Source organism: Rhamphochromis sp. 'chilingali' (genome assembly GCF_963969265.1).
Source record: "Rhamphochromis sp. 'chilingali' genome assembly, chromosome: 6".
Taxonomy (NCBI): domain Eukaryota; kingdom Metazoa; phylum Chordata; class Actinopteri; order Cichliformes; family Cichlidae; genus Rhamphochromis; species Rhamphochromis sp. 'chilingali'.
Window position 1 is genome coordinate 15,497,875 of NC_137933.1, and position 12,895 is coordinate 15,510,769.

The 12,895-nt window shown below is 40.1% G+C and overlaps 2 protein-coding genes across 2 annotated transcripts; both read left to right on the plus strand.

The window, feature by feature from the left end:
• The first annotated feature begins 178 nt into the window (after positions 1-178).
• On the plus strand, positions 179-4,871 carry LOC308398656 (coiled-coil domain-containing protein 42 homolog). The gene is made up of 7 exons (XM_080885401.1): positions 179-736; positions 843-948; positions 2,459-2,551; positions 2,629-2,820; positions 3,189-3,410; positions 3,513-3,671; positions 3,767-4,871. The coding sequence occupies exons 1-7, from the start codon at positions 699-701 to the stop codon at positions 3,884-3,886; spliced, it is 930 nt and encodes a 309-aa protein (XP_080741527.1). The 5' UTR covers positions 179-698; the 3' UTR covers positions 3,887-4,871.
• Positions 4,872-5,669: 798 nt separating this feature from the next.
• On the plus strand, positions 5,670-12,106 carry ildr1a (immunoglobulin-like domain containing receptor 1a). The gene is made up of 9 exons (XM_080885854.1): positions 5,670-5,933; positions 6,560-6,730; positions 7,194-7,343; positions 7,709-7,828; positions 7,980-8,126; positions 8,464-8,586; positions 8,700-8,881; positions 9,793-10,419; positions 10,564-12,106. The coding sequence occupies exons 1-9, from the start codon at positions 5,888-5,890 to the stop codon at positions 10,600-10,602; spliced, it is 1,605 nt and encodes a 534-aa protein (XP_080741980.1). The 5' UTR covers positions 5,670-5,887; the 3' UTR covers positions 10,603-12,106.
• Positions 12,107-12,895: the final 789 nt, after the last annotated feature.

Consider the following 12,895-nt stretch of genomic DNA (forward strand, 5'->3'; position numbering starts at 1 on the left):
AAAGATTTGGATACAATTTGTAATTACTTAAGATATTAATAGGAAGGAAATAATTCACTTTTTGAGCTATTATTCTGTGAGTTTATGTGAGCTCCTTCACTGCATGCTTGTGATGGGAGGGTTCAGTGACCACTCACAGCCTGTGAAATGTCAGGAATGCTGTTGAGCAACTCTCATCTGTAATGAAGCATGGCTGCAAAGGAATATGACATCAACATACGCCATAGATGGATCTTAAAGGTTTGGTGTGGATGGAAGTAATTAGCTACCAACTGTTTCTGGTCAAAAATCTTATGGCAATCAGTGGACTGTTTGGTTACTGTCAGTTAATTCTGATTAAACTGCAGATGTAGGTTAAACAAGTGGTAAACACCTAGAAATCTACCTGTTTAATCAATAGCATTTCTGTTATTTAGTCAACAATTTAATTACAAATGTTTAAGTATTCAATGTAAATGATTGCAGGTTTCCATTTGTATGATATAAAATGAAATGCACAAAAATGGTGCAGTTTTCTACGGGTCTCGGCTGCAGCACCAACTTTAGCCGCTGCCGCGGAGACCTGCGCCTTTACAGGTTCCCAGAACTGTTACCATAGAAACGCTACAGAGTCGTGAGTCTTCTGCAGGAAGGAGAGTAAAACTTGGAGACCGTACGGTTTACTCTGGCTGAAATTTGAAAAGACAACACATAAAGTCATGTTCTCGCAGCTAACGCCTGAGGAGTCGGCTTCACGGTGAGTTTGTGTGCTGCTTCTTCCCGTCCGAGCGAGTGAAGCCCAGCCAACATCAATCTGAGCGGTCAGTGCTGCTAACTTTCTGCCGCTGCTTGTGTGTGAACAGGATGTGGACAGCAGCGGGACGCGACAGTAGCTATGTCCTCGTAGAGCTACAAGTATTACAGCGAGAGCAGGAAGAGCTCAAAGCTAAGTACGAGGAAAGCAAACAGGTGCGGAATTATTTCTCGAGACGCGAGGCAGTCACTTCTCGCGATAGCTGAACGATCAGTCTGAAGGGTAGCGTGAACTTTACCAACGCACTGTAACTACTGAATGTTTAAGTATTTCTTATCTTAAAAACGAACAAATGTATTTAAGTTTCATCAAAGAATTAAGAGCACTTTATTGGGAGCATCTATTAATTCCTAAACAATTATCTAAACAGCCAGTTATCTGCCACTTAAAGGCAGTGGCAGGGCTGTCCCATCATTCAGTGTTGTTAACAATAAAATCTAAATAATAAATAAAATCTATTTGCTGTAAAAGTGTATGACTATATTATATGATATATCAGGAACTATTCATATAAATGCCATAATCTTTAAAAGAATTAAGGGATCATTCATTGCAGTACAACACTAATGAATTTAAACGTCTATGCAGCTTGCAGGTGGTGGTCACAGGCCATTGCTCTCTCTTTATTCCTGAGAGATTTTTCTGTACATTTAGTTTTTGCTAGTGTCCTTGTCAGTAGTGGTTGCATGAGATGGTTCCTTCTTCAGCCCACTGGAGGAGCTGTATGTGCCCCCCCCCAAAGAAAAAAAGAAGCCTATTGCCTCCCAGCACAGTCTTAGTAGTAGAGATAATAGGAGATTGGCTATGCCAGAGGGCTGTAGAAGGGCATCAACCCAGCTGGGCACCAGCATCTGCACTTTTAAGTAGGAACAGGAGGAGCACTGCTAAAGCCCTTCAAAATGACCTCCAGTATGCTACTTGTGCATGTTTCTGAACAAACTATCAGAATCAGACTCCATGAGGGAGGCATGAGGGACCCACCTCGTTTAGGGGGACCAACTGGATTGAAATTCACAAATAGTATGAATGCATCTTCACACTATCATGCACCCACTGCCAAACCAGTCATGCTGGTTGATGTTGCAGGCAGCATAACATTTGCCATAGTGTCTCCAGACTCTTTAACGTGTGTAAAATATGCTCAGTGTGAATCAGTGCCAGTTTTGGTGTTTCCTGACAAGAACAGAGGTCTGTGGTCACCACCTGCAAAACCATTCCCTTTTTGGAGACATGTCTTATTTGTGCCTCTCCAGTGTACCTGTTGTCACTTTCATTTGGGCTAAAGCAGGTGAAATTGATTCACATTGGTTTATGCTTCCTAACTGGACAGATGGAGATCGTTAAGTTTGTGTTTTACTCTAATGATCAAATGTTTGTCTTAATTGTTTTAAACAGTGCAACTTAATGTACAGTAACTAATTTTATAAGCACTTGATATGTTTTGTATACAAATATCTTAATTTTGCTACCCATGCTCATAATTTCAGAGGGAAGAAGAAGAGTAGGACAGCATAAGAATTCAGATTTGCAAGTAAAATATAAGTATCTCTAAACTGTACTTTCATTACAGCCCAGAACTGCGACATGCTTGTCTTCTTGTAGCAAAAGTCTCATACAAATTTTGGCATAATTTTTTTTTTAACCCTATTATGTGGGTTTATGTAGGTGTTGGAGAGTTTGCAACAGCGTGAAGAGGAGTTGCACAAGAAGATAAAGGAAATGCAAGACCTGCATTTAAGCTTTGACATGTATCACAAGGTATGACAGGAGATCACGTTACATGCTATAAATGTTATGGGAGGAACAAAAAAGTAAGGCCCTCAATCTGCTTCTAGGATGAAGAAGCTAATCGAGCAATCGAGAAAGCAGAGCAGGAGAGACAAAGGGTGCTTCAAAAAGAGGCGGAGATAGAGAGGCTGAAGGAGCAGTTGGCCAAACTGACTGAGGAGAAACAGGAGCTCGAGCATCAGGTGAAGAGACACTCTGTGTACAGAGATCTCTTGGAGCAGCTGCTCAAAATAACTAAGGTACTGTAGCTTTTGAATACAAGTATTACAATAAATGTGACAAATATTATTCTCAATTCAGTACATCATCTGATGCTTTAATGCCTGTTTTTAACATATATGGATAAAGTGAGATATTTGACTGTCTCATAAAAAATATCAGCTCAATTTGAATGTGATGGATATGGATTTATGGGATTTGCAAATCACGGCATTCAGTTTGTATTTGCATTTTACAGTCCGTCCCATCTTTTTTGGGATTTGGGGTAACGATTGCTGATGATAGCAGTGGATTTGTTTCAGATCGCAGGCAAACTCTGGCATGTTTGAAATAGATGGTAATTTGCTTTTCGGGCTACATCCTTAATGAGAGTGTAATTGTGTTGCAGTTTAAAGATGTGGCAGCGCTCACGGATCATTTAGAGAGTCTCCTCCACTTCAGATGCCAGCTCTCTGAGAGGGAGAGTAAGGCACAGGAGCAGGCTGACGAGCAGAGAAAAGCACTGCTGACACTGGAGCAACAGCACAACCTGCTGTTGCTGCAGAGGAACAACCAGCTGTCTCAGCTCCAGACCAAGCTGGAGAAAACTCACTCTGAAGGTCTAATATGGGTATGACACATAATCCTGGATCAAAATCCCAGCTTCAGTGCTAAGACGGCCTTAGATGTTGGCGTCTTCTGAATGAACTCTGGTTGTCCTGTGTTCATGCAGGAGAAGAAATGGAATAACATACAGGAAACGGCTGCCAGGAAAACACTGAAGCTGGGACAGATTAAGATGGCAATTTTAAATCTGTATGAAATGACTGGTGGCCAGGTAGGAGGAGAGGAAGGTGTGGATGTGAATGACACTGAGAAACAGCTGGAGCAGGTGTGTACCTTCACAGAGCAGAGACGGTGAGCAGCTGACAGTGAAACATTAAAATGAAGATTGTAACACACACCCCCCCACTGTCTTTTCCTTAGGTCAAGCAGTTCTTCGAGGACCAGACGGACATAGTGCAACAATATCAGCCTCACTCACAAAGGCGTAACAATGATCAGGGAAAACAGAAAAGCAAAAAACCCACAAATAAAGAAATATGAACAGACTGTCTTATGAAATTATTTGTACACTGGATCTGTTTAAATATTGTTATTACTATTTTTTATCTAAAGTCTATTTGTGTGTTTATGATTTGAATGAATTAACTGAAGTTGAAATAAGTACTGTAATGTGTAAGTGCTTACGGCTTTAAAATGTAATTCGCTGACTCAACTTCAGAAATGAATTCAGCAAACACTGACGAACATGAACTGCAATCAGCAGCTGCTTTGCGTTTACTGTATATTTATGTACTGTCAGGATTAAAGTAATAAGGGGGCACATAAAACTAGCAGGCCTGTGCCAGAACTGAGCAACTTTCCATCTAACTACAAACGCACAACAAACACTTGTAGTAGGCTACACACATAATGAGTTAATTGGTCAGTACGACAGTCATTTAGCTTCTTATGTGATCTTAATCCAATAAATTAATAACAACAACTTTATTTATATAGCACACTTAAAGACCAAGGGTACACCAAAGTGCTTCACAATAGTACAGCAGATTAAAACATGAATAATTAAAGACCATTAGCAATGTACCGAGTATGCTAGCGGGTCAATGGCACTAATTGGGCAAGAATAAAAGTTAAATAAAGAGTAAATATCACATCATAATCAATAGACACACATGGATATCAAGTGAAGAGATATATATAATGGTAAGCACATAAATGAAGATGGTATAGGAGTATTAACTAACTGGAAAAGCAAGGTTAAATAAGTGAGTTTTTAGTCATGATTTAAATGTTTGGATGGAGTCGGACGCACAAATAGCAATGGGAAGGTTGTTCCACAAATTAGAAGCAACCAGGGCAAATGCACGGTCACCTCTGGTCTTAAGCCGAGATCTAGGCTGTACCAAGAGTAATTGGGTTGATGATCTTAGGGCTCTCCCAGGGGTGTATGGTCTACGGAGTTCAATGAGATAGCTAGGCGCTATATTGTTTATGATTGTAAAGGTAAGCAGCAATATTTTAAATTCAACATGGTATTTGACAGGGAGCCAGTGCAAATCATTAGTTAACTTGTAACTTGGAAATAATGACACTTGTTTAATCCCTGACACCTACTAATAAACATGTCAGTGCACAACTCATGAACCCAGTGAATTGTTCCAGTTTCACTTACTTGGTTAATTAGACCTGTTTCCACTTGGAAGTTGGAATAGAAGAAATTATGATACTGATCATTCAGAACAGTTAAGCTACAATAGTTTTACACAAGCGCAGTTGGTAAGTATACTTGAATATGAACATACCAAAGAGGTTGGATCTGTGTGTGGTTATATGAGTGTAATTTGTTTTCACTAAAACACAGATTATTATTGTTGAGGTTTTTATGAAAGACTAGAAGACTTTGATTAGTCTAGGAAACAAAGGCATGAAGAGCAAAGCCCAGCTTCAGTTTTTCCCTCCCCTGTATTATTCATTCATGAGTCACACAGCTGTTTTGAAGGGATTTCGAAAAACATTTCCTAACACCTGGAAGAGCAAATATTTGCTTAACAGGAATAAGCTGAACATATTTTTTCCTAATCCAGGGATGGTTTCTCTCCAGCCCAGTCAAAAGATTGAATCTAGAGTTCAGAACACATTTGTCACAGTGTCATACAAACAAAATACTCCTACAGCCAGAGAAAATCAGATAAGATCAGTGAGATGTTACAGGTAGTATCTGTTTATGCGCTTGCAAATGATCGTGGCATTTTCCTGCTTTATACCTGCCTACGCCACAGGAAAGCTCACCTGTTTCGGGGTGGAGCCATAGATGAGCTCAGTCTCAGGGATCAGCTACAAACATTGGCTAATCTTCAGTGGCACTCGTAGGCGGAAACAATGAGCAGTTTTGGTTAGGCCAAAGTGAAGCTAGAAACTCGTGTTTTGTGGAGTTTTTTGTGGTAATTTTTTTATTTTTTTTTAATCTTGGGAGTGTTGCCTCTCTGTTTGTATTTGGAGCCGAAGGTTTTGGGGTGAGGGGGTTTGTACCCTTTGGTAATCATGGAGAGACTTCCTGTCGCTGTCATACTGCTGTCGCTTCTGAAAGGTAATTTTTTTTTTACATGTTAGCTTCATGTTTGTGTAAAAACAAGTGTACTAAACCAGTTTATCAAGAAAATGTTTAAAAAAAAACACTTACAAAAATGAACATCAGTTTAAGTATCGGTCACATGACACAGGTGTTTACATGAAGCAATCAAAAATGACCGTCTTGTTTCATAGTTGGTTAAGCAAATTATGTGTTACTCGTCTTTATAACCGATTTAAACATTTGTCTGTCGGAGATTATTAATATTTGGGTCACTTTAGAGATACTTGGGACCCTGACCATTGAGTCACTCTTTAAAGTTAAGCCAACGATTTTCTTTATTTCCACTCTGGAAAGAGTCACTGCGCTATGCGCACACTTAGATGAACTCATCGGGTTTCATTCCACCTTTTCAGTGTTTGTTTGGTAGTTTCACAGTAGGCCACTTCCTGTGTCTTTGTCTGTGCCACCTGTTTTTCTGGTCCTGCTACTTTGACATTAACTCCTTGGCTCATAGTAGCTCTCACTCATTGTCTCCTTTCCTCTATTCTTCTTCCTGGACTTTTGCTGATAAATAATGTAACCTAATGGATCATTGTATAATACTATATGTGGTTAACTCTCTGTCTGTTGTCTTTCTGCAGTGTCAGTATGCGTTCAGGTGATCGTTCCCTACACGCAGTACAGCACGCTTATGTTTGCCAAAGTGGTCCTCCGCTGCGACTACTCCACCTCTGCAAACCCCCAAAACGTTATTCTCACATGGACTTTCAAGTCTTTCTGCATGGACCCTGTACTGCAGTATTACTCCACAGGTACAAAAGCAACTGTCACCTGAGGGGTGGGGGGTGCCGCCACAGAGTGGGATTAAAGTGCCAAAAAACTTTCGGCAACGGTGACAAAGATGGAAATCTATGTAGATGTAGATTTAAATGCATATACATTTCTGTGCATTTCTGCCCTCTGCATTAATTTGATCTAATTCTTGGGGGTTTTTTTTGTTTGTTTGTTTTTTTTTCAATCAGTTCTTTATTTTATTTTTTTTACTCTCACCTCACTTGGTGTGGTGCTTCCTACTGCACACATTTCGTTTTTGCTATTCCCAAGGCTGCAATGAACAATTTCAATAAGAATAATAATTTCATCTATGATCATTTGTGGGTTGTACCTGATGATCTTGTCTTTTGTGAACCACCAGTTTTATCCCAAACAGCCAGTAACATGTTTTGGCCAGTTGTCAGTCTTTGCACTATCAAGCTTTTACATCTGGTTTTGCAGCATACCAGGCTCAACTACAGTTAGGACAAGATCCATCAAATGACTGTCCAGACCGTGACCGGACAATACGCACTGTGGTCCAGAAAACAGGAAGCAACCAGCCTATACTGGGAACAGAGTACCAGGAACGGAAGATTTCCGTCCAAAACCGTGAGTTCACCCCAAGATGAGCCTAAATGTGATTTGTTTTGTTTTTTTTGTTTTTTTGGGGGTTTTGTTTTTTGTTTTTTAAGCTGAAGCACCTGTATAAATCTTTTAAATAGATGCTTGGTACAATATGAATTGGTAGTTTTGTTCAAATAACTGAACTTTTTTTTTTGGTTGTTCTTCCTTCATTTTCATTATGTGATCATTTTTGCAGAAATAAAGGATTAATAGTATGTTATCCTGATGGCCTTTTAATTTGTAGAGATGGAAGTGAATTGACGAATGCTGTCCAGTTCTTTGAGCTTCTGAAATTAGGGCACAACAGAGGAAGTTGAATTTAATCATGTATGTTTGCATTGTCTGGACAGAGGCAGATCTGGTGATCAATGAGGTGATGTGGTGGGACAACGGGGTGTATATCTGCAATGTTAATGCTCCTGGAGACACCAGTGGGATCACTTCCAAAGAAGTCAAACTCATTGTCTACAGTAAGAAAGAAAATATGAATGCATAAGATTAAACACAGCAGAAGCTGCAGCTTCTGTTAATGTTATTAATGCTGTAACATACGCAAAAACCTAGTCTGCTTCTTAAGACACAGAACACAGAGCGTCTCCCTTTTTCTTCGTCTTCCTACAGACTGGTTGACTGTGTTGCTCATCATCATCGGTGCCCTCCTTCTCATCCTGCTCTTATGCATCTGCTGCTGCCAGTGCTGCCCTCAGATATGCTGCTGCTATGTCCGCTGTCCCTGCTGCCCACAAAGGTGCTGCTGTCCTGAGAAAGGTAAAAGCTTTCATTTAAGGGCGCTTCAACAACAGAAGTCAAGGAATAAGGCAGTTTGGGAGTTGAGGAGGAAAAAAACCAAGCATGAAGGAAGGAAGAATATTTCATTGCCTGTATATCTAGTGAATGTTTGATTGCTGTTTCCATTGCTCCACTCAGTTTGGTCATTAACAGATCCTTTCTGCAGGCCTTCATTTGTGTTTGAAAGTACCTATTGCTAATAGCCTTAGTGAAATCAAACATGTGACCTTATCATGCTGCAAATAAAAAGCCCATATACTTTGAGATAGCCTCACTGAATCTGTACATACTAGAAATTGTTGTTCTCACGTTTTAGCTGTGATGCAGCATCGTATGGTGAAGCAGGCTCAGAAGGCCATGAATCCTTGGTTAGGAGGACAACCAATATATGCACCACTGAGCTCCGCCCCCAGCCAGATGAACCCAATGCTCTACGCTGGTACATGCACACATTAATCTGCACATATTAAAGTGTCAGACTTAAATAGGTTATAATTTGCTGTTTCCTTAAATTTTCTAAATGCTTTTTTTTCTTTTCTTTTTTGTCTTCAGGGTCTGTTGCAGGAAGCAGCATCCCTTTAAAGACTATGCCTCTCCCTCCTCCTCAGTCTTCAGCTTACAGCATGCCCCCTCCCAGTGTCCAAGGTAACCGCACGCCAGCCAATAACAATCACATGCTCGACTACCTGGAGAACCAAGTGAGGGGGTTGGAAATGACCAGTCCTCTTCTACAGGTATGTTCCCACGACTTTTAATGTAAACAAAAACACATTTGTTGGTTTACAGCAGGGGTGGACAACTCCAGGCCTCGAGGGCCTGGAGTTGTCCTTGAACCAACACAGCTGATTTAAATGGCTAAACTAGCTCCTGCAGTTCTCCAGAGGCCTGGTAACAAACTAATCATGTGATTCAGGTGTGTTGACCCAAGGTGAGATCTAAAACCTGCAGGACACCGGCCCTCGGGGCCTGGAATTGCCCACCCCTGGTTTACAGGCAACAATCTGTGAATTGTAATGGCTCCTATGCTTCATGGCCTACTACGTCATGGGCGTTGCACTTGTTTGAATACTTTTGCTTTCTGTATCGTTTTTTTTTTTTTTAGCTAACACAAGTCAGTTGCGACGACTTTTTATGACTTATGTCTGACTGATGTCATCAGAGAATTAAAGTGTGACCGTTTCAGACGGGCTCATCAAACCCACAGTGAAGAGAGAGCTTTTTGCTTAGTTTTAAACACGTCTTTCACTTTTTATGTCAAGAATGCATATAGTTAGAGACATCCAGACTTGACACAACACGTTAATCACAGCATTGTGTTAGAAAATTAAATATTACACTTTAGAAGGTCACAACTGACTTGGTGTCTTCAGCCTCGCAATTTTAGTTTCCTCAGGAAACAAAAATTCTTAAAATGGTGGAACATTTTCTGCTTTTCTAAACCTGAAGTTCCCTGTAGTGGTTCACTTCATTTCTGAGGCTTATCATATTGACAATAAGTGTCTGATATATATTTTTTAATTTATTTTAATGATGCAATTACCATAACATTATATACTCTATTTGTAGCATTGAACCTGGGCACAGTTTTCGTTTTGTTTTTAAGTTTTAGTTATATTTATTTCTTCTTATCTCTCTCTTCTTTCAGTCTCAGCCACCCCCCCCACCTCACACCCAGCACTATGCACCTCCTGCCCAGCACTATGCGCCTCCTTCCCGCCACATGCCCGTCAATGTCCCATTTTCACCAGGCCCCCCCAGCATGATCTCTGCCCTCAACGATGGCCCAGCAGAGCGTCGTGTCATTACGCTTCCGCCAATAAGGGAGTCGCAGTTAGGTAGAGTTCCACCTCCTGCGCCCAAGACCCGGCCACCGAGTTCCAGCGAGAGCAGCCGCAGTGGCTACACTCGTCGTGACGAGCAAGGGGGAGCGGGCAGACGTTACCCGTCACCTACCAGATCTAGAGTTATTCCCCGGAGCTACAGCGAGGAGTCACTGGATGGGCGGGGTCGCAGCCGGGCACGAGAAGGCATGGACCGCCCTCGATCCCGTTCCAGGGATGACTTGTTTGACAGCAGGTCCAGAGGGAATTACTCTCCCCCAGCAGCACGACACTCGAGGAGAGGGTCCTGGAGCTCAGATGAGGGAAGCAGCAGAAGAGGGGCGGTGGGAGGTGCAAGGAGAGGAGGTGGAGGCTGGTCCGATAAACCTCCCAGTTACACAGAGTACGAGCCGGGACAGAAACCAGGAGCACGAAGAAATGATTATTACTCTGTAAGGAATACTTTGCTTTAGTTTGCAAACTTGCAAGTACACCAATGCACTTGTATCACACATTTCTCAAACATGCAGTCACTATTATAAATAAAACCTCTGTTTGCTAGTGCAGTGAATCTAAAGTTAGTATGTCTCTCTCAGGACAAGGCGTCTCGCAGTGGCAACAGCATCGTCATCTGAGTCCTCCATCTGCGAAACACACTGACCTCTGTTTCAGAGAGCAAGCCAACTCATTAGCCTGTTGTCTGGCTCTGGGTAAACCCTTTATATGCCCATATATATTTTTTTTTTAATCTGTGAAACGACTAACTCTTTGTACATCTGATGAAGGACATAAACTCTGAGATTGAAAAATCCAGATATTCGTCATGCTTTCCCCTCATACAGGTGGATAGAGGTCAAATGGCTCATGAGAGAAGGGAAACCTTTTAAATTAAATTAAACCAAATGATGATTGTAACTCTGAAGAAATTGTGGTAATACTCCCCTCGGCTGGTTTGTTAGTCTAAAGAAATTATTCAGAAGGAAATTTGGACTAAAAGCTTGTTGCGTTTTTTGTTTTTTTGTGCTGAATCTCTATTTATTTGGTAGTTAATTCTTATAAGGGATAAAGTCATGAAACAAACGCTACAAGGTGCAAAAGAAAAGTCTCTCAGGGTGAGTAAGCATTTTTGTTTTTGTTACATTATAATTTATAGTTTAAACCACATCAATATGATTACATTTTATGCTTTTGTTAAATCACAAAATATTGCTTTCACATCTCCATAATGTCTTTAGTGTCTTTTGTATTTGCTATATTTTAAAAGAAAATGCATACATTACTTGGCTATGGTTAGAAAATGCATGTGTACATAACTTGTATCTCGTTGATACTAGGAGTAAATTAGTCATACAGTCAGTGGAGTGACGGACCTTTTTGATTCATTCACTGTTATTACAAGCTATTTTTTCTCTTTTTAAAAAACTGTACAGTTACTTTGTCATAGTACTTCAATAAGTCTTTGACATCTGGGGTACAACGTACCTGTGAGTTGCTCTTCTTCCTGTTTGACCTTTGAGCAACTTGATAGTCGCACATGTTGTGTCGATAATCTTTGCGATATTCCACATGTAGAGAGAAATCATCAAAGTAGGTTGCCATATCTTATCACACTGCCACTGTTTTCTTGACAGCCATAGTTTTTAATATTCTGAACTATTTGCATATCTAAATATAGCCTAAAATGCAAAAGCAATATCAAAGTATGTATCCAAAAACTATAAATTATCAGACATCGACTATACACCCCAAACCCCAAAACGATTCACAGTAGAACTGTAAAATAAAGCCTAAATATGATGCAAATTAAAGCTGATGGCAGGACAGTTTATGTAAAGGTCAAGGTGTTGCAGGAGAATTATAGTTTTGGGGTGGTTTTTTTTTTGTTTGTTTGTTTTGTTTTTGTTTGGTGGCTTTTCACATACTGGCAAAGCAAGTCAGTTGTTTTTGCGCTTTAATGTAGATTTTTTTTTTTTTTTTTTGTCTTAATGTCATTTTCAGCTGGGTTTTTTTTCTTTTTCTGTTATGGTGCTTTTATTTTTTTTAATTTTTTTTAAATGAAACTGTTTTCTGTAAAGTCATTGTACAAACCTACTTCCCAAAAATTGGGAACCTGTGTAAAATGTAAATAAAAATGAGAATGTAAGAATTTGGAAATCTCAAAAGTTTTTATTTTATTCAAAACAGAACACAGAAAATGTGAAATGTTTAAACTAGGACACTTCACCATTTCATGGAAAACATGAGCTCATTGTCAATTTGATGGCAGCAGTTCATCTCAGAAGTGCTGGGACAGGGGCAACAAAAAACTGAAAGTAACTCGCACTAAAAAGAAACAACTGGAAGAACAGCTAATTAGGTTATTTGGCAAAAAGGACAGTAGCAAAGTTAAATGTAAAATAATATGTATTTTTCTCAGATTTAAAAGTGCATGAGGTTTTGTTTTTTTTTTTTTTTTCTTCTTCCGGTTTACACTGTCTTTGTTGAAAGTGCACATGATGGAGCTGAACTGAGAAACCAGACGCTAATTATACCTGCTTCTGTTAATGAGGCAAACACAAACAGCACTTCTGAATGCACTATCATTATCACTGTTTCAGCAGCATGCCCTAATGCAGCCACACAGTGGTTTCTCAAATACTGTTTATCACTTGATGCTCTTGTTGTACACTTACCAGCCAATTTACCAGTTACGTCTGGCTAGTAATGGGTTGAATCCCCTTGTGACTTCAGAGCTGACTTAAATCTTCATAGCATATATTCAGAAAGGAGCTAGAAACATTCCTCTGAGAGTTTGCTCCATACTGACATGACAGGATCACACAGTTGCTGCAGCTTTGTTAGCTGCTCATCTAAGATGAGACTCTTTTGTTCTACCCCCTCCAACAGGTGCTCTACTGGATTGAGATCTTTTGACTGTGAAGGAGTACA

Excerpts from the sequence above, each read along its gene's own strand:
- LOC308398656 (XM_080885401.1), top strand. The coding sequence starts at position 699 with ATGTTCTCGCAGCTAACGCCTGAGGAGTCGGCTTCACG. Across the intron at positions 737-842 it reads CCTGAGGAGTCGGCTTCACG|GATGTGGACAGCAGCGGGAC; the intron begins GTGAGTTTGTGT and ends GTGTGTGAACAG. Across the intron at positions 2,821-3,188 it reads AGCTGCTCAAAATAACTAAG|TTTAAAGATGTGGCAGCGCT; the intron begins GTACTGTAGCTT and ends ATTGTGTTGCAG.
- ildr1a (XM_080885854.1), top strand. The coding sequence starts at position 5,888 with ATGGAGAGACTTCCTGTCGCTGTCATACTGCTGTCGCTTCTGAAAG. Across the intron at positions 5,934-6,559 it reads ACTGCTGTCGCTTCTGAAAG|TGTCAGTATGCGTTCAGGTG; the intron begins GTAATTTTTTTT and ends GTCTTTCTGCAG. Across the intron at positions 7,829-7,979 it reads AGTCAAACTCATTGTCTACA|ACTGGTTGACTGTGTTGCTC; the intron begins GTAAGAAAGAAA and ends GTCTTCCTACAG.